This window comes from Ips typographus, linkage group LG3 (genome assembly GCF_016097725.1).
Source record: "Ips typographus isolate SLU linkage group LG3, UJ_Ityp_2.0, whole genome shotgun sequence".
In the NCBI taxonomy this organism is placed as follows: Eukaryota; Metazoa; Arthropoda; class Insecta; order Coleoptera; family Curculionidae; genus Ips; species Ips typographus.
This window is the reverse complement of record NC_138424.1, coordinates 11,598,221-11,622,102: the sequence shown is the minus strand read 5'-3', so window position 1 is coordinate 11,622,102 and position 23,882 is coordinate 11,598,221. Positions and strand designations below refer to the sequence as shown.

At 32.5% G+C, this 23,882-nt stretch overlaps 2 protein-coding genes across 5 annotated transcripts; both read left to right on the top strand.

Moving 5' to 3' along the window:
* The first annotated feature begins 1,331 nt into the window (after window positions 1–1,331).
* On the top strand, window positions 1,332–18,303 carry LOC145727176 (uncharacterized). 3 transcript variants are annotated; one of them, XM_081976650.1, is made up of 8 exons: window positions 1,332–1,492; window positions 8,873–9,126; window positions 9,188–9,455; window positions 12,296–12,483; window positions 13,129–13,459; window positions 13,523–13,647; window positions 17,176–17,373; window positions 17,762–18,303. In XM_081976650.1, exons 2-8 carry the CDS (start codon window positions 8,881–8,883, stop codon window positions 18,026–18,028), a joined length of 1,623 nt encoding a protein of 540 aa, XP_081832776.1. In that variant the 5' UTR covers window positions 1,332–1,492; window positions 8,873–8,880; the 3' UTR covers window positions 18,029–18,303. The 3 variants fall into 3 exon arrangements, with proteins under 3 accessions (XP_081832776.1, XP_081832777.1, XP_081832778.1); XM_081976651.1 differs by lacking the exon at window positions 1,332–1,492 and adding an exon at window positions 8,659–8,814; XM_081976652.1 differs by lacking the exon at window positions 1,332–1,492 and having other exon boundaries at window positions 8,862–9,126.
* A 3,362-nt stretch (window positions 18,304–21,665) lies between these two features.
* On the top strand, window positions 21,666–23,509 carry LOC145726727 (lipase 3-like). Of its 2 annotated transcripts, XM_081975949.1 has the most exons (7): window positions 21,670–21,854; window positions 21,906–22,031; window positions 22,084–22,524; window positions 22,578–22,748; window positions 22,849–22,933; window positions 22,992–23,134; window positions 23,184–23,417. In XM_081975949.1, the coding sequence occupies exons 1-7, from the start codon at window positions 21,759–21,761 to the stop codon at window positions 23,334–23,336; spliced, it is 1,215 nt and encodes a 404-aa protein (XP_081832075.1). In that variant the 5' UTR covers window positions 21,670–21,758; the 3' UTR covers window positions 23,337–23,417. The 2 variants fall into 2 exon arrangements, with proteins under 2 accessions (XP_081832076.1, XP_081832075.1); XM_081975950.1 differs by lacking the exon at window positions 21,906–22,031 and having other exon boundaries at window positions 21,666–21,854; window positions 23,184–23,509.
* The last annotated feature ends 373 nt before the right edge of the window (window positions 23,510–23,882 follow it).

The following is a 23,882-nucleotide window of genomic DNA, read 5'->3' as shown; positions in this document are numbered from 1 at the left end:
CATAGTCTAGCTAAATAGTCTTCTGAAATCACGTGACAACTCTCAATAACGTCAAAACTGTCAAACTATGCTCTAAAGTTGCAAAAATCAGGGTTTAGGAACGTTTTCTTGCAGTAGGACCTATTTGATAATAAAACGTGTTTTTGAGATTTATGACAGTTATTTTGACAATTGTCACGTGACTGTCTAGCTAAATAGTGTTCTAAAATCACGTGTGAAATCTCACTAACCTCAAAACTGTCAAACTGTGCTCTATAAAGTTGCAAAAATCAGGGTTTAGAAACGTTTTCTTGTAGTATTTGATATAAAACGTGCTTTTGAGATTTATGACCGTTATTTTGACAATTGTCACGTGACTGTCTAGCTAAATAGTGTTTTACAATCACGTGATAACTGTCACTAACGTCAAAACTGGCAAACTATGCGCTAAATTTGCAAAAATCAGGGTTTAGGAACGTTTTCTTGTAGTATTTGATATAATTCGTGTTCTGAAATTTTCGTCTACTAGATATTTTATTAGGTTTTCTGTCTTTGTTTTGCGCATGCAATTATCAGTGTTTCTCTGTTTGTTACATGGTTTTCCTATGGTCGTTTTTTCTTTTACCACACCTGTAGGTCCTATATGGAATTTTTGATGCGTGACTCTGGAACTACCTCTGCAATCATGTTTATTAATACTTTTTGTCTCCCACCAACCTTTATGACAATAATTAATTGTTAAATTAAATAAAATGAAAGTAGACAATTTATGAATGAATTTCAAGCACATGTTTTGAATGTTTGTCTACTTAACGTATTATTGATATGAGTTGTAAAACTTTATCTTATGACCCGCGTACGGTACATCTATGCTAGTTCATGGCAAAAGCTGTTACATAAGTTTTTCCTATTTGACTCCCACATTCCAAACAACTACGTATTAGAACTATTATATATTATGAATTTGCAGCTTTTAAAGTATAGATAGTAATCTTGAGAACTTGAGTAGACGGCGCCATGCTAACCAGGTAGTTTTCCACTTTTTGTCATTGCGGTACTGAAACCAGATACGGACTAGATGCCATTCATATTTCAAACCACTCTAGAGGAAAACAACTTGACCTAGAATCTCCAATCTAAATAGCGTACTAACGTCAAATAAATTGAAGTATACACAAGCAAAAAAATAGGAACTTATCATTTAATCAACGTTTCGTTGCGCTCCTTCAGCCAAAAGCTAACTCATTATAGATAAGATTATAAGGTTTTATAGCTTATATAAATTAGCCCCTAACTACGGACCTGGTATTTTATCGTCGTTTCTAAACGTTGTGTATGTTAGCCTGCCCCTGACTGAGCAAGGACCCCAAGATTTTGGCTTTCAGTTCAACGTTGTACAGTCTGCTCAACGTTACAGTGCGATTCCGAGATATTGAGATTTCTCACAATTGTAAACTAAACTAATTAAATATTTTCTCCTGCAATTTATTGTGTTCGTCAGCGTATCGTACAGGTAAGTCAGTAAAACTGATTTTTTTTTTATATTTATATGCAGCTTTCTATAGTAACACCTGTTACATTTATGTTACATTTTGCATTAACAATTTTGGTTAAAAATAATTACGTTATTGAAATGAATTGCTTTGAGAATTTTTTATTGGTATTTCAGCTAAATTTATTTAAAAAAAAAGTCAGTAACACAGTAACACTTTACCACCCACATTGAAACTATTTTAGTGCCTATTGTGATATACACTTAGGCCTAACAATAGAATTATACCAGTTTTCTACCTGATTCTAGAAGTTTATTACCACTCCCTTGATGTACAGGCGCAGCAAATTGTAACTGGTTAGGCGTAGAGGAACAGGGCAGTATTAGAGTCGATTTAACAGGAGAAAGTTAATTATAACATTTTATGTCCAGTCTATTCTAGATTTTTTTGCGTCACCCTACTTTCACCTTCACAGCATTCTAGAAATAAATTACTCTCGATAGATCATTGGCATTGGCATTGACGGTGTACATTTTATTTACCGGAAGCTCTGAAATAGGAATTATTCTACGTAGGTCCTTCATAGTTAACGAATTTGGTCATTTTATAAATGAGTACCTTTTTTAATTTAATTTGAAGGTAATAAATATTCAGTTTTTTCACTGTATTATACAGAAAATGGATTATGGTAGGTTAGGCTAGCTCTACCTTACTTATTACTAATCAATAACCTACAAATAGATTATAGATATAGAGCAAGATTACTCAGCTTCTTAGTCATAGTCTCCTAATCATAAACTTTATTAGTAAATAAAGTAGTGCCAGGTTACTTGTTTACTATGATGCAGTTGCTGCATTGATAGTTTAAATTTTATTCAGGAAGCCATATACTTATTCTAATAATATATAATTATAATATAAACTAATATATTCTAACAATGTCCTTCTTATAGTGATTAATAGTAAACAAATTTGGTAATACTTTTGAATTTGAATAAAATATGGTGAGTTGAAAGGAAATTAATTAATTTTATTGCTAAACCAGTATACTACTTTAGCAATAATGTTGCCTAATTATTTTTGTTGCGTTTTAAGAAATGTATGCATTCTGCTACTTTTATGAAATAATTTTTATATGGTGAGTGGAGGATTAAAGATACAGTATTGCTGGAATACCAAATATCATACACTAAGTACCATTGGATGTCTTCTACGGATCGATGTTTCTATATTCAAAGTAAACAAATTACTAGTGGTGGGTAAATTACCGGTAAACTAAATATTTTACTTTACCAGGGGAATTTGACCGGTAAATTACCAGTAAATAACTGGTAAATTATAAATACTGTGTTTCTGTCAGTTCAAATTTTCACACAGCTTTTCTCCCTGACCGTACCAAATTTTGTAATGTTTTTTCAGGTTATTCGATAGGAAATTTAATGAGGATTCCAAAAATGTGCTTAAAACAGTCATTTTCTCACTACAAGTGAGTTTTACAGGCGATTTTGTCCCCGACTGTCCGTCCAAATTGTGTTTCTGGCAGTTCAAATTTTGACACCGCTTTTCTCCCTGACTGTACCAAATTTTGTAATGTTTTTTTAGGTTATTGGATAGGAAATTTAATGAGGATTCCAAAAATGTGCTTAAAACAGTCATTCTCTAACAAGTGGGTTTTACAGGCGATTTTGTCCCTGACTGTCGTCCTTCCAAATTGTGTTTCTGGCACTTCAAACATTGACACCGCTTTACTCCCAGACCGTACCAAATTTTGTAATGTTTTTTCAGGTTATTGGATCGGAAATTTAATGAGAATTCCAAAAATGCGTTTAATACAGTAATTTTTTCACTCAAAGTGGGTTTTACAGGCGATTTTATCCCTGACTGTTCTTTCAAACTGTGTTTCTGGCGGTTAAAGTTTTGACACCGCTTTTCGCCCTGATCGTACCAAGTTTTTTAATGTTTTTTAAGGTTATTCGATAGATAATTTAATGAGGATTCCAAAAATGTCCTTAAAACAGTAATTTTCTCACTACAAGTGGGTTTTACAGGCGATTTTGTCCTTGACTATCCTTCCAAATTGTGTTTCTGACAGTTCAAATTTTGACACCGCTTTTCTCCCTGACCGTAATCAATTTTGCAATGTTTTTTCAGGTTATTGGATAGGAAATTTAATGAGGATTCCAAAAATGTGATTAAAACAGTCATTTTCTCAGTACAAGTGGGTTTTACAAGCGATTTTGTCCCTGACTGTCCTTCCAAATTGTGTTTCTGGCACTTCAAACTTTGACACCGCTTTACTCCCTGACCGTACCAAATTTTGTAATGTTTTTCCATGTTATTGGATAGGAAATTTAATGAGTATTCCAAAAATGTGCTTAAAACAGTAATTTTCTCACTTCAAGTGAGTTTTACAGGCAATTTTGTTCCTGACTGTCAAACTGTGTTTAAAAGTTGCCTAAGTCAGGGTTTAAAAAAGTTTTCTCGCAGTATTCGATACAAAACGTGTTTCTGAGATATATGATAGGTATTTTGACAGTGGTCACGTGACGTCTGCCTAGCCATGAAGCTATATAAAACACATTTGAAACTGAATACATTTCAACTAAATTTGTTATAATTTGACTCCCTGAGCTGTTTAAGGCAATCTTTGACAGTTGTGACGTATTTGACAGTTATCAAGTGACGCTAGAACATATTTTGAAAAAACAATTACGTCAAAACTGGCCAAAAATGGTCATTTAAAAATAAAGTCTTTACCATTGAGAGTAATCGGAAAATATCTTGATAATTTGCCGTCTCCAGGGTAAACTTTGACAGTTGGTGACATATATTTGACGAATCATGTGACACCTACTACGGACCTAGATGCACCTAGTTCAGATTCATTTAACAAATCTTCTCTCTGAAAATCCAATAATATACCGGGTGTGTTCCAGTTGAAAAAAATCAAACGCAGGACACCCTGTATACAATCAGTTTTAGTTTTTGCAGTGTTTTACAAAATCACCAATTAAGCTATTTTTATTTTTTAAAGACGACTTTTCGGACACACCTTATGATAATTATAGATATTCAAATTATATAAAAATTCGAAAATTTTTAATACAAGGATAAGCTTATTTATTATGAAGTTCAAAGGAATAAGAATCCTAGGGCGAATTTTTGGTTTTGGTTAACATTAATTATTGTAACATATTGAGAAAATGTTTTGATAAAAACGTCTTTGGAAATTGTGGGAAAATCAAAAACGATCTAAATTTCAATTAAACCAATGGAGAAAATTTACGAACTAAATCAAAATTTAAATAAATTCGTAATAGGGAGGAAACGGTACTTAACATGGAAAATACTTGATTAAAAGAATTTAAAAAAACTAACGAGAAAAACGAAATATAACAATATTTCAACCAAATTCGTAGTTTCGAGATAAGCCAATATTCAATAGGTTCAATTATGTTATTATTAATTAATGTGTACCTACAATTTTATATAATGAAGTAACATTTTAAATAGTAGTAATTATAATTTAAGATTGGTGTTGTCCATCTTATTATACAAAAGTAGAGAAGTATAAAGGATTGTTGTAATAGTTAAATAAAAACAAAAACTTTACAACTTGTTTTCTAAACTTCAAAGACAAGAATTTTTTAATACAAAATATATTTGCTTCAATCCCATGAATACATCTAAAATGTGGTTTAGTTTAAACTTACTTTTTTTGAAACTGTTATTGCAACAGCACCTTTTGATGTCATAAAAAAAGACAAAAGCGATAATGATCCTGGGAAAAATAACTTTAAGCTGGAAATTGGTCCAATCAGTTTGCATAATGTAGTTTAAAAATATATTTTACGCTGTGCAGACGATTCTGCCTAGATTAGTTAGGTACTCAAATTTGTGAACACAGCTTTGTTACTTAATTAATATAGTGTTTTTATCATTTATCAAAATTAATGAAAGTTTATGAAAGCAAATAGGATACACAAAAGTAAATTCACAGAGAAAACAAAGATAATCTACCAGCTTTTTGATTGAACTTTATTAACAGAAATTTAGCTGGTATTTTAAGAAACCTCTTTTGAAGCCAACAAAGTTCACATCCTACTCGATTATATTTATTTCTCAGTACGCATTGAGCTTGAATATTCGTAACTAAATACAATTTACAAGTAACTTTACTGGAATTTTGGCAAAATGCCTCGAGTATTTTTAGTTGGATGTAAACACATGACTGCACTTTGGGTTGTTTTTATCCCGATTTCAATAATTCCTAAATAACGGTTTGGCGGTCACTTTGCTCTTACACACTATAAAATTTACCAGCTTGTCTAGACAGTAATCCAAACCACTCCATATAAACAATTATTAGATTAGAAACAGCTTTTATCAATAACATTAATTGGCAGATTTCAAAATTTTCCTACAGACTGTTACGTTGTACAAATAATTATGCGGGATAAATGATTATTATTGTTATTGTAGTTATTTTTTTTTGTTTACTTGTAATTAAATTATCAAGGGTTTGTTGTTGTATTAAGGTCATGACTTTGACTATGAAAGTCAAGATTTTATGTTGGATTGCACTTTTTCTTTCTTATTGTGGTATAAGTAATTTCAGTTCTAATTATTTCAGTGGCAGATTGTTAATGAGTAGAGAATTAAAAAGCACTAAAATCGTGAAAAAAAGCTAATTAATTTTTCTCAAAAAACATAAAAATCTGTAAAAAAGCTCTATTTCAGAGATGCAAATTTTTTTACTTTTTTTGAATTCAAGTTCTAGAATTGAAGCTTTTAAACTGCTTTAGAAGCATACGGAAGATTTTAGACTGTTTTGGAAATTTCTGTTCTTAAAATTTGTTTTAACTATTTGAGGAGCATTTGGAAGGTTTTGGACAGTTTAAAGAGCATATTGATGGTTCTGGAATGATTTAGAGGCATTTGGAAACTCTTAGACCATTTTGAAAAGCTTCAGACGGCTTTAGAAGCATTTTGGAGTTTCTGTAGTGTTTTTAAATCTTTCTAGATTACTTTAGGAGCATTGAAACCTTGTAGTAGGTTCTAGAAACTTTTGGAACCTTTTAAACTGCTCTAAAAGCATACGGAAACTTTTAGACTGTCTTGAAATGATTTGAGAGCTTCTAGACTAGATGAAGAGCATTTGGAAGCATTTAGACTGCTCTAAAACCTTTTGGAAGGCTTTGGACTGCTTTAGAAGCATTTTGGAGTTATTTCTGTAGTATTTTGAAATCTTTTTAGACTACTTTAGGACCATTTGGTCCATTTGGAAGGTTTCTAGAGAGTTTAAAACGAATTTGAAAGCTTTTAGACTGCCTTGAAATTTTTTGAGAGCTTCTAGACTAGTTGAAGATCATTTGGAAGCCTTTAGAGCGTTCTAAAAGCTTTTGGAAGGCTTTCGACTGCTTGAGAAACATTTTGGAGTTTCTGCAGTTTTTTTTTGTAAATCTAATCGTTTTCGAGATACTTAGATGCACTTTTTACCGAAAATTAGTTCAAAAATTGAACACCCTGTACCTTGGTTATTTTTGGGGTTTCAGGGAGGTTTAACCACTCAAAAGAAACGTCTTGAATTTCTCTTTTCAGTGGTGTAGAGCAAAAAAATATATCTAAAAAATTGTTTACAGGGTGAGCAAAAATAATGACCGACTAACAATTTCGTGCACACCCTGTATTGAGATTCAAACGTTACGTAGTTTGGTTTAGTGGTCCATTAAGAACAATTTTGCATTCTTGTAGTTTTTTATGTAAATATAACCGTTTTCGAAATATTACGCTTTAATTCAGGCGGCAGTCAGTATAGTAAGCCAGAGAAAAACCTTCATTTAGACAAAATTTCGGTACATTTTCCCAAAAAATCGCGAATAACTTGATTATTTAAAACGTTCCGTATAGACACATTAAATGATCGTAAGTCGCTAATGATTGGAGCTATCACGTGACGTTGAGCGGGCACCGCTAACTTGCCCCGTCTGGCCGCTAGAGGGCGTCATACTTGATTACCTTTTTTCGCACATTTTTCTAAATATCTCGAAAACGGTTTGAGTTAGCAGTGTGAATTTTTTCATGTATGCCTCTCAAAAAGACGCAACTTTCATGAAATAAAACATTTTAGCGTACAACGTACCGGTCAACCTTGAAAACTAAAAAACTAGATTTTTGACATTTTTAAAGAGGGCAACCCTATAAATTTTTTTGGAAAATTTTTGAATTTTGAAAATTGTCTGTAACTGCCTTAGTTAAGGATAATGGTAGAATTGTGACGTAAAGTGTCATTTGTCAAAATATATTTTTTAAGGGTGCCATGTCTTGAAAACAGTAAAAAATGTCCTAATTTCAAGTCAGTGACAAAATGGCAAAATCGTTTGAGAGCTTCTATAGATAAGTTGAAAAACATTTGAAAGCTTTTAGAAGCTTCAAGACTGTTTTGTAAGCTTTTGCAAGACATTTTGGAGCTTTGCAGCGTTTTGGAATGTTTTTACATATTTTTAGACTACTTTGAAGCATTTGGAAATTATTTGGTCAGTTTAAATTTGTAAATTAATACTTACCCATTTTCCAACAGATAATTGGTATGTTTTTGTCTCTCAGAAGCTTTCAATACTTCAATATAGCTTGAAAAGCTTCAATTGTAAATTAACCTTATACAAAATAAAACCATACAAAAAATAGCAGCAAATAAGTATAAAAAACTATATTAAGCACAAAAAAAAAGAAAACAGCAAAAAACATGAAAAACATCTACCAAATCACGTTTTTTTGCGTAATTCACCTTTAGATGTGAAATAATAGCCAGGAAGTATCTTACTTACAGAAAAAATATATAGTTTAATTTGATATGAGCAGCAAACTTAAGACCCAAAAACACCTCAAATTGCAATGCAATTCTGCTAAAAATACCTTACTTTTGAAATGTATGGAAATGGAAAATAGACAAAATCGTTAAAATTGATAAAATAAAACTTGTTTGGAGTTAATTGGAAAGTTTCTGTAAATATCCAGAAAAGTCCTAAATTTAGGGAAAAAAAAGCACACCTTATTTCAAAAGTTTACTACTTTTTCTGTAATTATACAGTATTTGACTGCCACTGTATAATATTTTTTATGATTAATTATTGCAACGACAGGTTTAAAGCTTTGGCGCTACAACCTACATTTTGTTTACTACAGTATTACGACGCAGTGTTTAGCCTCCTTTAGTTATATCACGTTGTGCTGTCGTGACATTACAGTTGGAATTTGCACTCCATTATATAAATAATACTGTTCATAGAAAATCCGAATTAGTCATTAGTCAACTAGAATTCAAACCAAGCGGTTGTAAAATGTAAAAAAACTTTTTTAAATTTCTTAGCTTGAAGTGAAATGATTTAGCTTTGTTTTAGCAATAACAATGTTCGGTCATCAACAAGATGTACAAGAAGAAGCTAAGCTGGATATGATGCAAAGGGTTTGGCAGGCAGGAAGACGAAACACGTCTTCTAATGTATTTTTTGAAGAAGCCAACGAAACTGATGATATCCTGACTATAACTACTAGGCAAAACTCCAACCCTTGGAACAATGTTTGTGTTCCACTCCCTGAGGAAAAACCTTGCAACGAGATTGAGGCTGAGCATCATGACTTGTTTGATTTGCATGTAAGTTTAATATTTATTTTAACTGAATAAGATTACACAGATTGTTTTATATAAACTTCAGGAGCAAATTCACTACTTTAAAACCCTGGGACGCGAGGAAAGTTCGTGTCAAAAACTGGACGCGTCTAAACTCAACGATCTGCCTGCCCAATACACTATTTGCTCGTTATCTCCTCACCAATTCCCTGTTTGTGGTGTCTACATTGACAAACGCATTATCCCAGGGTTCAAATACAAAGTACGACCATTACCCCCTGTAGGGGAGAAATCTACCATCAATAAGTGCTTGTTCAGGAACAGGGCTTTGCGATTGGAAAGCATTGGACGAGGTATGTTTTGTTTGTTTATTTGTTACTCTTTATAGGTCAAAAGTGACATAAATAATTTAAAATTAGTAAAACAAGCAACTACTTAACATTCTATGTCGGAGCAAATTGAGGATCTTGGATTCAAAACCAGATTTTGATCTTTTTAACCCATAAACGTTGATTTGTGTTACTAAAAATAAACGTACTAATAAAAAAGCTATTTTTAGTGCAAATTTAAACCGGCTTAATCGTTAAAAATTCAAATTATTCATTTATTTATTTTTAGTCTCAAAAAGCCAATCTTGAAACACATTAAAGCAAAAATGTTAATGTTATAATTTAAACATTTCAGATTTGTTTGTTTTTGTCTTATCTAATCTTCTAGTATAATTTTCTAATAAACTGTTGTTGGTCTATTATGTTAGAAGTTCTCAACATAATTAATTCAAAATATACCATTTGATACTTTTGCACTTAAAAAATAAAATAATTATTATATGTTAATTTAAAAAATTTAACGCAACCCATTGCATTGATTAATGTCAAAATAAAGAGAACTAAAATACTACATCAGACAGAGAAAACCGCAACTTTCTAGCTTTCTTCTATTTCAAGTTATTTATGAAAACAACTTTTTTAATGATTAATATTCGTCTTCCCAGTACGCTGAGCATATTATGACTGTTTTTCCTTAATATCTCAGAAACTGGTGTTAAAGACATAGTAAGTCATTAAGTAGGCCTTGAAAAGTAAAATAAAACGACACTAAAATATACAGGGTGTCTCATTTGAAGTAATAGAAAATTGTGGCAATTTTTCATCCACTTATTTGAACACGTAGTACCGGGTGACCCAATAAGACTGTTCCTCGGCCATATCTCAGAAACCGTACGTCGTATGACTTTGGGGTTACAAAAATTACTGGGCAAAATTGGCCGTGAAGAATCGAAGTTTTTGTTCACATTTTTAAAGAGAACCAGTTTATAACACAAAAATTTCAGTTATTTCAAAAAGAAAGATGGTGGATTGGATGGTGTGATGTTGAATTGTTTTTGTATAATAATAACCTGCTGCAACTTCTTAGCGAGTTGACCGATTTTAACAAATTTGGTTTCGTTGAAAATAGCATTCCTTGGACAATAAGAATAAACCAAAATATAGTTCATTTAGTTGAATCCTTTGCCGCCAGTGGGTTAGTTTTGACACCATGACACAAATTCCAAAAAAATCAAATGGAATGATATGATATTTTCTGTATAAAAATGTATCCAAATAACTTCCAAATATGCCAGTGAAAACCGTTTCTCAAAATGTTGATTCTAAACTAAAGTATTGGGAAAATTAAATGAATGGAATTTTGAATGCCAATTATCGCGCGGTTTCTAAAACTAAAAATCAGTTTAGCTACAAGATGAATAAGATGTTAAGCCACTTGTAAGTCTAAATTCTAAATAGAATTAATTTAGGCATTATAAAAAATATTTATTTTCATAACATTCATGTTGCTTCAAAAAAAGACTAAACGCATCCTGAATTTTATATAGAAGTCACTTTAATATTATACTTACCTTTAGTTTAAAAAGTAAGTCTAAAAACCCAAATAAGTATACTATATGCATATTCCACATTTTTCGCATTTTCTATTTACAACCATATTGCAAAAAATGAAAACATTTACTTTACCCAAAATGCTAATTTTGAGGCATCAAATTTTACAAAAAATCTTTATATATGGTTCCGAAATATGTGGAATTTGGATCTAATATATCTATTTGGGTTTTAGGCTTACTTTTTATATTAAAAGTAAGAATTAAAGTAAGAATTTCGAGAGTAATATTAAAGTGATAAGTTGTCTATTTACACTCACTCAAAATTCCTTCTTTAACATCTTTTCGTAGCTAAATTTTTAATAGTTTTAGGACATTTACCGCGCGGAACTTTATAGGAACTAGATTTTAAAAAACGATTTTCACTAGCCTATTTGGATGTTACTTGGGTCTTTTTTCATAAAGAAAAAGTCATATCATTCCGTTTGATTTTTTTGATTAATTTGGAATTTGGGTATCGAAACTAGCCCCCTGGCGGAGAAAGATTCGACTATATTCTTATTGCCCAAGGAATGCTCTTTTCAACGATACCAAATTTGTTAAAATTGGTCAAACCTTTAAGAAGTTAAAGTGAGTTATTACAAAAACAATTAAACACCCCCCATCAACTTTGTTTTTGAAATAACTGAAATTTTTGTTTTACGAAAATGCTAGATAAACTGTTTCTCTTTAAAAATGTGCGCAAAAACTTTGCAGTTTGTTATGCAAAATTTATAGAAAATGCAATTTTCAAGTTTAAGATGACAATTTACCCAGTAATTCTTTTTACCCCAAAGTCATACGACAAACGGTTCCCGAGATATGGCCGAGGAACAGTCTTACTGGGTCACCACATGATAATAGTATTTTAAAAAGGCTATTTATATACATTTTTATTAACATCGTGCACATAATGAGTAATGATTAACATTAGGATTAGTTATCTCAAACCCTAAAAACCGAGTTTCTGTTAACTTTTAATTGGGTATTAAAAAATACTTATTTTGTTTACTACTGTACTTATTTTAAAATACTCCTTTGTTTTATTATACTTATAAGGATCAAGGTTTTATGTTGTGATGAGATCAGTAATAAAAGTTGCTTAAATGGAGAATTAACTTTTATATTGTATAGACAGACAATTTATGTCCCACAATTATCCTTAGGAATTAAAGTAAACAAATAACAGGCATTTTAAAAATAAATAAACACTTCATTTTCCTTCTCCATTCTTTTACAGAATTAATAAAAAAAGTGAATATTTCTTCTTTTTAGGTTTTGCCAGACGCCTAACTTTCCAGCCAGATGCTGGCAAAATTAACGGTAACGAAAACTATTTTTACAGCGACAACCGTCCAGATGGTTATGCATTTGAGTTGGAACTTATTTCTGAAGGAGACAAGTTTACCATGTTTGATATTAATCATGAACCTCAAGGAACGGTGGAAATCTTAAACATTGAGGTATGTTGACGTTTTTTACACTGGGGTTTGGTAGTGTTTACTAGGGAACTATCTCAGCGTCCTATCTAAATTTTTTATTTATAAACTTGCATTGCTTTTATACTACAAAATGTTGTATTTTACCAATCAAAATGCCGTTTTGAATTAGTATTTTACATGCATTAGAACCACTACAGTTTTGTAGTACAAGCAATGTCAGATGTATTCTGTTAGAACCTTCTCTTTAATAATGTAAAAAATCACTCTATTGGAAACTTTTACGAAAGTATGTAAAATAATTATAATTTGAGGGTATTTTAACTAAGTTTAATTTTTCAATGAGTGAAATAAAGCTCAAACTGTAATCATTTTGCATACAAAGAAATTCAAGGTGGTTGGCTTGTCTGCTTTGCAAACTTAAAATAAACAAAGGTTGTCCTGGGACGCTGAATAGTATTAGGGGGATACGATAGCAAAAAACGTTATTTTATCAGACCGAACGGGTGCTGCCGACATCTATAAGAGGTCGACTCGAACCAAATACAAAAAAACCCTGCGGAAACATTTAAAGGCGCACCTAAATGGAGTGCGTTTGTCGTAAGTCATATTGCATCAGAAAACTACATCCAGTCGAGTTCGTTCAACTTATGATGCTCATTCTTTCAGGGTCCTCAATTTGAAATATCTAGCTCGTTCACTAAACTGGGTATTGAAAAACGGGCAAATGTAAAATTTACAGGCAAAGTCGAGTTTTACGACATCGGCGTTGCCAAACCCATGCTGTTAAGCGGGGTTGCCGTGGCACTGAAACCGAAAGGCAAATCTAGTGCTGAAGTCACTAAAGTTGTCAACATCCACATTAAGAAGCAACGTTTGTACTTAATTCCGGGTATTAAGAATAACTACCGAAGGGTTACTGTTAGAGGAAAGGACATTAATGATGTCCCTACTAAATACACCATGACTGGTTTGGAGGACTATGAACTACCTGTTGTTGGTGAGTACTAAGTAAATTGCTATGATACACTTAAACAATTAAATGTGTTTCAATTTTTTTCAGGTACATACGTAGATCCCAGAGTGGTACCAGGATTCTGCTACAAAGTCCGACCAAACAACAAAAAGTACCATCTATTTAATGGCAGAGCTTTGAGATTAATTAGCATTGGGATGGGTTATGCCAAGGTAAGAAATTTAGAGTGATTACAGTACTATAGTATCAAACGGACGGACTTGGGTTTCATGCTTGTTAAGAACCTTAGAAGAATTAAAGAATTTTTAAAGCGCCGGTGTCAAAAACAATTTTTTTTTAGAACTATGTCTAATGCCTGTTTTTTTTTATTTTAAATACAACTTAAGCACAGTTTAGGTTTGAATGTGACATATCAGGTGCAAAATAACACATTCTAAACTAAACCTAAGCTGTCCTCAAAGTCAACTTAGTCAATGTTGGGAAAACGCTAGTCACCTGACTTGGGTGAGTTTGATGATAGATGAAAACAATCACATATGACTTTCAGAATTTCCTTTCAAACATCAAAATGGCGACGTAACCTTAAGAAAAACATTTTGACCTTAAATATGGTCACGTGACCACAAAGATGCTACTCTAACCATAATAAGAGTCTGGGACCTACAAGATTCCATTCGACGCTTGAAAATAGTCACGTTTTTTGTTAGCAATGACGTTTTCATTTTCAGATCCCCTTTTATTCGCAAAAATGGTAACGTAACTTTAAGGATGCTGTGTTGACATTGAAAACAGTCACGTGACTTATAGAAATTACTATTAGTCGTAAAAATGGTCACGTGACTTTGAGAGCAACATTTTGAACTTAAATTTGTGACGTGACTGCAAGGATGCTATTTTAATGTGACTTTTTTGCACCATCTTTTAAACGTAAAAATAGATGCGTGCAAGAATGACATTGAAAACCGTCACGTGATTTACAGACTCTTCTGTAAGTCGTAAACGTGACTGCAATAAGGATGATATTTTAACTGTAAGAAAAGTTAAGTGACCTTCAAGATTTCATTCAATGCTTGAAAATAGTCACGTGACCTTCGTAACTGAATTTAATAATTGAAAACAATCACTTGACCTATTTTTCGTTTTTCTTTTAACCGTAAAAATGGTAACGAGACATTTAAGCAGATACTTTGATATTGAAAACAGTCACGTGACTTTCAGAGCAACATTTTCAACTTAAATACGGTCACGGGACTACAAGAATGCTATTTTAACCCTAAGGAGAGTCAAGTGACTTCAAGATTCCATTCGACGCTTGAAAATAGTCACGTTTTTTGTTAGCAATCACGTTACCATTTTCAGATCCCCTTTTAATCGCAAAAATGGTAACGTAACCTTAAAGATGCTGTTTTGACATTGAAAACAGTCACGTGACTTATAGAAATTACTATTAGTCGTAAAAATGGTCACGTGACTTTGAGAGCAACATTTTGAACTTAAATTTGTGACGTGACTGCAAGGATGCTATTTTAATGTGACTTTTTTGCACCATCTTTTAAACGTAAAAATAGATGCGTGCAAGAATGACATTGAAAACCGTCACGTGATTTACAGACTCTTCTGTAAGTCGTAAACGTGACTGCAATAAGGATGATATTTTAACTGTAAGAAAAGTTAAGTGACCTTCAAGATTTCATTCAATGCTTGAAAATAGTCACGTGACCTTCGTAACTGAATTTAATAATTGAAAACAATCACTTGACCTATTTTTCGTTTTTCTTTTAACCGTAAAAATGGTAACGAGACATTTAAGCAGATATTTTGATATTAAAAACAGTCACGTGACTTTCAGAGCAACATTTTCAACTTAAATACGGTCACGGGACTACAAGAATGCTATTTTAACCCTAAGGAGAGTCAAATGACTTCAAGATTCCATTCGACGCTTGAAAATAGTCACGTTTTTTGTTAGCAATCACGTTACCATTTTCAGATCCCCTTTTAATCGCAAAAATGGTAACGTAACTTTAAGGATGCTGTGTTGACATTGAAAACAGTCACGTGACTTATAGAAATTACTATTAGTCGTAAAAATGGTCACGTGACTTTGAGAGCAACATTTTGAACTTAAATTTGTGACGTGACTGCAAGGATGCTATTTTAATGTGACTTTTTTGCACCATCTTTTAAACGTAAAAATAGATGCGTGCAAGAATGACATTGAAAACCGTCACGTGATTTACAGACTCTTCTGTAAGTCGTAAACGTGACTGCAATAAGGATGATATTTTAACTGTAAGAAAAGTTAAGTGACCTTCAAGATTTCATTCAATGCTTGAAAATAGTCACGTGACCTTCGTAACTGAATTTAATAATTGAAAACAATCACTTGACCTTTTTTTCGTTTCTCTTTTAACCGTAAAAATGGTAACGTGACATTAAAGCAGATAATTTGACATTGAAAGAATGCTATTTTAACCCTAAGGAGAGTCAAGTGACTTCAAGATTCCATTCGACGGTTGAAAATAATTACGTGACCTTCGGAACTGAATTTGTTGATTGACAACACTTACTTGACCTTTTTCAGTCCGTCATGAAAATGGTAATGTGACCTTAGGAAAGCTATTTTGAAATTGAAAACAGTCACATGACTTACAGAAATTCCTTTTAGTCGTAAAAATGGTCACGTATTGAGTTTCGTAATACTAAATTTGATAACTGAAAGTATCACGTACATTTTTAGGACGTTCTTAATGTGTGTAAGGATGACATTGAAAACAGTCACATAACTTACAGAGAGTGGCCACGTGACGTTCGTATAACTGAATTTGATAATTGAAAACATTAATGTGACCACTTATTCGCCCCCCTTTTATTCACAAAAATGGTAGCCTGGCATTAAGGAAGCTACCTTAACATTGAACGTGACTTACAGAAATTTCTTTTAGTCATAAAAATAATCATGTGACCTTCAGAGTTACATTTTTACCTTAAATATGGTCATGTGACTGTAAGCTAGCTACTTTAGTCTTAAGAAGGACGCGACGTTCACGCGACCTTTAGCAATTCTATAATTAATCGTAAAAATGATCACCTACGAACTTCACAAACAACATTTTGATCATAAATATGGTCTGGATTGGATCTGGCTATTGAATTTTTGATCGTCATCATCGAAATTTATAACTGACATTCTTATAATAGTTTTAATTTTCAATTTAAAATATCGTTTGAAATTTATAAAAAAAATTATTTTTTGTACTACTAACGTGGATGTCCATCACTAATCAATAATGTTTCTGACAGACATTTAAATCTGCTTGAAGATCGCGTAAACAAACAAAACAGCTTCAAATTTAATGTCTTAGCTTACTTTATGCAAAAAGTATTACAATTTTCTTCGGTGAGTTGATTTAGAAGCGCCAAAATGTTACTTTTGTAAAAATACTATATATAATATTCTTCTAATAAATGATACTCACATCGTTAAATCAAAATTATATTTTTTGCATCGTTATAAATTGTATTTACAACAGTTTTATAATTATTATAAGTTGTTTGAAATGTTATGATAATCGCCCCTGTGTTCTAGAATAAATTCAGAAAAGCATTAGTGCAGTCAGCTAATTTCAAAATTACCAACGCTCTATATGTTAAATTTTTACAATAAACAAAAACTGTTTCAAATACCTTAAACATAATTTGTTTTTTGTCTTACTAAATAATAACCGTTTGTTTTGCAGAGACTGACTTTTGAGCCAGACTCCTTAAACAACCCTGACAATTACTTATGGTCTGACAACCATCCTGATGGTCTTGGCCTCGAACCAAGAGCGGTGAAAAAAGGTATGAAGTTCCAGGTCAAGGCTGGGGATCAACTTATTGGTGAGGCAACCGTCTTCAGGGATGACAAGCCCCAATTCGAGGAGAAAACCGAAAAAGTAAGTATTTTACTATTAGACATTGACAACTCATTAGTTGATCACATTGACAGCTGTTAGTCATCTGCCTGCCGTTTCAACTTTACCAACGTTGCAATCATTCCCTACTTATCGCAGACAAAACGCACTGCTTTAGCAACTTAAAGAGTTTATAAAGAAACAAATAATAATTTACATAAAAAAAAAATTCTTTGCAATGTACTGCTTAGTATAATTCTTGGCAAAGTCAAGAACAACATTAAATCCCAAACTGACACAGAAAAGTAATAATACAAAGAAAGCTTTCTTTATTTACTATTCGACACAAATCGAAAATCGCTTAAGAGATAATTTCACGCTGTACATTTTGCAAATGTTGTTTTAAAGACTGATGAATATTTTTTTATAGGTTAAAACCGAGACTGGTCAATGCGCTATCGTAAAACACATCCACATTGACGTGACTTGTCACATCCAGTTGTCGAGACCTGGTGGCGCGTCCAGTGAACAGGACTCATACATGATGAGAATCTCTGGAGTTGCAGTGGTTCGTAAAGAACCCAAAGCGAGCGTGGCCAAAATTGTGGAAATTGGCAATATCGGCTTGGACTCTCAATTATACGTCATGTTCTCGCAAATGCACACCGAAATCAAATTCATCCCTAGAGAAACGTAGATCTGTACGATCAGCAATTATCGAAAGATTTTTGTTTTTTTTTACGAACGGATGTTCGGTGAATATTGGCCTTCGACGTCCATTTTTGATGATAACAGCTCTGTTACATACAAGTTCTGTTTGATTGTGTTTGATTCTTGACAAGTATTACAGGATTGTTTTGTATAATAACGGTTTACTATTATCTACATCAAATCACCTTTTATATTATATGTTACGTGATGCGAATGTTTATTTGCTTAATTGGTCGTAATAAATCAATATAAGCAATCTAATTTGGTCTTTTATTTTGTACACACTTAAAAAAAATTATGGTAAAGGCAACAATCGCAACTTTTTAGAAGATGCAGTTTTATTAATAAAGTATGATGAACTTTTCTCTTTTTTAATAATCTCGTATTGTGAGGCAAATGAACGCGGAGACAGACAACACAACTCTTGGATCAAGTTGACAAGAAGATTGTACTCCTAAATTTCACCTACTGATATGACAGATACCCCGGTGCAAAACCAAAAAGGTTAATTTTTCCGGTGTGGACATAGGTTTGGATCTTCATAATCCACTGGTAAGCCAATGTAGCAGTATGCTGTGAAGCCTACTACCCTTGATGTATCCCAATTACAAAATATCATTTTTCTTGGGTACTATTTATGGACATTAGACCAAATACAGCTTTCTTAATTTTTCAAATAGTATAAACAACATAACAACATTGTTATTAAGCATTTAAATAAACTAACTTTTAATTAAAATATATAAAATTATTTTTGTTTTATAATTAGCCTAGAAAATAGCAATTACTATCCAAACGTAATTGAATTGACTGTAATTGCCATAATTGCACTCCAAAATGTGACGAGCCTGTAAACCAACAATACACGTTTTCAAATTAGCCAAAAACATTTAATAAAGTTATACAATTTGAAACTGTGTTTGACAATAATTATGTTGTATAGTTTTAGAACAGTATCGGCGTGTAATAGAGTGACATAGAAACAAAATTCAATCATAAATATTGCAACAAACATTGTTGAAATATACAAGTGCGATATTACAAAACCGGTTTGCTTGTAGAGAAGATTATAAACACGCGATTATTTAATTTTCTGTGGTTTTCAAAATTTGATTATAGAGTTTGTTTGAAAATTCAACCTCATATCACTTAAAAGTACTGGGTGCCCTAGTTTAAATTAACCAGAATATTTGATATAATGACTGTAACAGGATTTTCGGGGTTTGGAAATTACATTTTTATATATTTTATAAACACATATAATGGAATCCGTAAAATCGGCTGGAAATGAAGTTTTGGGTATAGACGGTACCACTCCTTTTAAAAAACATAATGACATAACCTGGAATTATGAAACAACATCAAAAAAAACATACTAAATTTAAGAACATGATAAAGAAGTAAAAAACGACACCTGGGAAAGAAAATATATTGAAGTGAACAGCTACGGCTACCTAAGAGGAACAAGATCATCGGAAGCCTGCAAATTAATCAGAAACCTAAAATCCAACACCGTAAATAAAGTAAACTTCCAACCAATTCAGATGAGCAAATGGTACCAACATTACTCACAACAACTCAAAGAAGATAAACTCTCCAAAAGCGTATCCAGCGAAGCATTGATACGAAAAGCAGTTGAATCGATGAAAAATAAAAAAGCTAGCGGACCAGAAGGAATACCAGCGGAATTACTGAAATTTGGGACAGCAAAACTCATAAAGCATATAAGGGAACTGTTTACCAGATATATTAACGGGGAAAGAATTCCCTCTAAATGGAAAGAAGCATGGATTACCCCGATTCACAAAAAGGAAAACAAAGAAGATTGTTCTAACTATAGGTGAATATCAGTTACCAGTACAATGAGCCGTCTCTATGGGAAAGTTCTCAGAATAGAGGAAGAAAATATATAGTTCTCTAATAGAGGAAGAGTACATCAGTCCTCTGAAAATTGAAGAACAAGCTGGTTTTCGAGCCGGCCGCTCTTGTCTGGACCTCATTTAGCCTTGTTCAACTAAATGAAAAGAAAGTCGCCGGGAACAGAAAGACGTATTTTCAGTTTGTCGATCTTCTCTGTCGTCTCGAAAAGCATACGACACCGTACCCGTTCAAAAACTATGGCAAGTACTAGAGATGTCCCAAATTAATGTCACGTTAATAGCTGCGGTCAGACAACTATACGACCATTCTACATCTAAGATCAAATTGAAAAACAAAATCTCAGACAGCTTTCCAGTTACTAAGGGCTTAAGGCAGTGCTAAGAGCTTACAGGCTTTGAGGCAATGGAGAAGATCATGTAATGGGATGGGCATACAAATAAGTGATGACAGAACCTTATACACCCTGCACTTTGCAGATGATCAGGTTGTTATCGCACAAGACAAACAGGACTTAGAGTATATGACAAGAAGATTGTACACCTGAATTTCGCCTGCTGATATGACAGATACCCCCGTGCAAAACCAAAAAGATATTTTTTTCACTACTAACATGATAAACATATTATTATTGACCGATTAGTAACTTTAACTTGAGAAATTCCTTTTCTCTACCTTAAGGGTCATTGTTGACCTAGGTCAAAAATAGAGTCTAATCTCTAGTTCTAGTCTGGCACAAACAACAAAAAAGGAAATATTATTGACCTAGGTAAATAATAATGTCATTGTCTATTAAGACATATGAAATATACTTGACTTGACAGAGACAGATAAATTAGGTTGACTTTTCATGTAAGTAAGTTTTTAAATTTCCAATAAAAGGGCCATCAAAAATATGATTAATAGTGGAAAAAACGCTATATTATCCACGGTTTAGAAAAGCTGATGGTCAATAAAAGCTTCTGTCTAAACCTTGGTTAATAATATACTATTAATGATTCGGGTGTGCACATAGGTTTGAATGATCATAATCCACTGGTAGCCATCTCTATACAGAGTGTCACAGAATATAACTATTTCTTATTTTATTAATAAAGTAGTGTCCGGAAAATTAAACAATAAATATTTATCTTAGTTATATTGCAAAACTTAAAATGACAATAGTTAATAATTTGTAACACACGTAAAACGACAGCTTCCAAAATATTTGCTGATTTTTTTAAAGGTTGGTATGATTTTATTTAATTTGATCTCGATGCTAAAGAATTTTAATTTTATATAAAATCAATTTTAGTTTCCACTTTTTAAGATTTCTAATTTATCTTGACTAGATCATTAATAAAAAATGTTTATTTGAATTTATATTTGAATTTCCGAAAATTAAGAATAGTTATTGTTTGACACTCTGTATAAATGATATTTATCTCCCTAAAAGCACTGAATTTAAAATCACCCTGTAATACGCCCGCCCAATCACCAACATTAAATATGAAAACCTTGAAAAAGAATCTCTTTTATATATTATCATTGTTAATCCGCATATTTGCTAACAAAGTACTTCCTAGTTGTTTGATTGTTTGAACTAACATGCATGATAAAACCGACGATTCAAACCAAATAACACTTTAATCGCTAAAACATAAAATAGCTATTCAATGTGTGTTTCTGATTAATTGATTGAAAAACAACGACTGCAAACTCTAATTGCAATGTTAATGACTCATCTTATTTGTTTAACATGTAGATTATTTAGGTGCATTAGTAAATTGACACACACGAAGTTAGCGATTTTTTTAAGCTCATTAACATTTTGACGAAGCGTATGAACAGTCAAAATAATGAAAGAAATTCAGTTTACGGCTTTTTTACTAATTATTTTCATTGGTTTGAAGCTGGTGTATGGTTCCAGTAATGACAAGCAAATGTTTAACTTTGTAAGTAATTTAGAGTTAAAGTATGGGAAGAGTACATATAGTTTACATTAGATTGACATTGTCGGATCAAATGGGTACCCTACTGAGGTGCATGAGGTAGAAACTGACGACGGGTACTTGCTGGATGTGTACAGGGTACCTTACGGTATCAAAAGTGTCACTAAAACCCCAAATCCAGTAAGCCCTTCATCAGCACTCAAGATCACAGCTTTAAAAACATTATTTGCAGTACCCTGTCCTACTAAATCATGGTTTAATGGGTTCCGCTGAGAATTTTATCATAGGAGGCCCTACTAAAGCTTTAACCTACGTTCTAGCAGATAAGGGCTATGATGTTTGGTTGTGCAACGCACGTGGTACCTGGCACTCTCGAAAACACCGAATCTTAAACCCTGACACCGAACCCAAATTTTGGAGGTTTTCCTGGCATGAAATCGCTTTCTATGACCTCCCAGTCACTATAGACTATATCCTGAACGTTACTGATACCTCCAAACTGCACTTTGTAGGCCACTCTCAAGGTACCACAACATTTTTCGCTATGTTGTCCGAAAAACCTGAATATAACGAAAAGGTCAGAGTTATGGTAGCTATGGCACCTTCAGCGTTGTTAGGGCACATTAAGGAGCCTAGTGTAAGACTTGCAGCACCCGCTTATCGTTACTTACAGGTAATGGTAAATCAAATTTAAGGTTAACCTGGAAACAAATTTGTTTTTTTTAGGGTTTGGCCGAGACTTTTAAAGTGTACGAACTTATACCAAAAGAGTTGTTTTCCCATGAAGCTATTAGAGGGATTATCAGTAGTTTTTGTGAAGATCAAACTGCTACCAGACCAATTTGTATGAACGTTTTGGTTGCTATGTCGGGATTTTCGACAGAACAACTTGACCCTGTAAGTACGTAAAATAAGGAGGAATTACCATGTTCCCTGAAAGAATTTTAAAATACTTAATTACTGAAAAAGATTTTAATTAAAACCTGATTAATTAAAGGACTCTATTCCTCTAATCGCCAATACTGGACCAGCTGGTGCTTCGATATACCAAGCATTGCACTACGCTCAACTAGTGTATACTGGTATAATTAATTTCTAATATACCTATATTTCAATTACTATATTATAAGAATTTTACAGGAAAATTTATAAAATACGACTGGGGACCTGAGGAAAATCTGGAAAAATACAATTCTACAACACCACCTGAATACAATCTCAATAATGTGAAATGTCCCATTGCACTGTTTTATGGCGATTCTGATGTTCTGACGACCAAAGAAGTAAATTTTTTTAATTCATCAATTTTTTGTATTTATTGTGTTATTACAGGATGTGACCATACTAGCGACTCGGCTTCCAAATGTTGTGGACGTGTACAGAGTACCCTACGATAACTGGTCCCATATGGATTTCCTTTGGGCTAAAGATGTGGACAAGTATTTGAACAAGCATTTATTGAGGATTTTACGTGGTTACAAATAGGCAATTTGTTAATTAATATACAAACTGAAATTATAGTACGTTTTTATTTTAGTTTTTTATTAAAATAAATTAAAATTTAAATTTTTGTTTTTTCTAAGTAATTTTTGAAATAATATTGATATTTGTATGAATCTTGGTATTTGTGAGTTTTGTAACATGAGAAACTTAAATTAGATCTTGGTTTCGCTTTTAAATGTAGAGGGCACCAATTAAAATTAATTTTTAACACCATGTAGCTCAGAAGTAAGCCCTTGTGTGTTTCAAATCGTCCTTTGAAATATCGGATATTTATGAAAAACACCCTGTATTTCATGATATTTAGAAAAAAATCTATTATGATACGAGTTTTTCTAATATTTTTTTTGCGTCAGTTAAAAGCTTACAGCGTTACTATGGGTTCTGTCATTTACAAGCTTACTTAGGAAAAACATTACAGGATGTCCAAAAAGTCTGAAATATTGCAAATATCTCAAAAACTCAAAGTTTTTATATTGTTTTATTAAATAAAAGCGCATGACATGAGAGTGAAATGGGGTTTGCAAGTAT

What these genes read in the sequence shown, in the direction of transcription:
- LOC145727176 (XM_081976650.1), top strand. Translation starts at nt 8,881, where the DNA reads ATGTTCGGTCATCAACAAGATGTACAAGAAGAAGCTAAGCTGGATATG. An exon ending in TTGGGATGGGTTATGCCAAG is followed by an intron (nt 13,648 to 17,175) that starts GTAAGAAATTTA and finishes TTTGTTTTGCAG; the next exon opens with AGACTGACTTTTGAGCCAGA. An exon ending in TCGAGGAGAAAACCGAAAAA is followed by an intron (nt 17,374 to 17,761) that starts GTAAGTATTTTA and finishes ATTTTTTTATAG; the next exon opens with GTTAAAACCGAGACTGGTCA.
- LOC145726727 (XM_081975949.1), top strand. Translation starts at nt 21,759, where the DNA reads ATGAAAGAAATTCAGTTTACGGCTTTTTTACTAATTATTTTCATTGGT. An exon ending in CCGCTTATCGTTACTTACAG is followed by an intron (nt 22,525 to 22,577) that starts GTAATGGTAAAT and finishes TGTTTTTTTTAG; the next exon opens with GGTTTGGCCGAGACTTTTAA. An exon ending in ATGTTCTGACGACCAAAGAA is followed by an intron (nt 23,135 to 23,183) that starts GTAAATTTTTTT and finishes GTGTTATTACAG; the next exon opens with GATGTGACCATACTAGCGAC.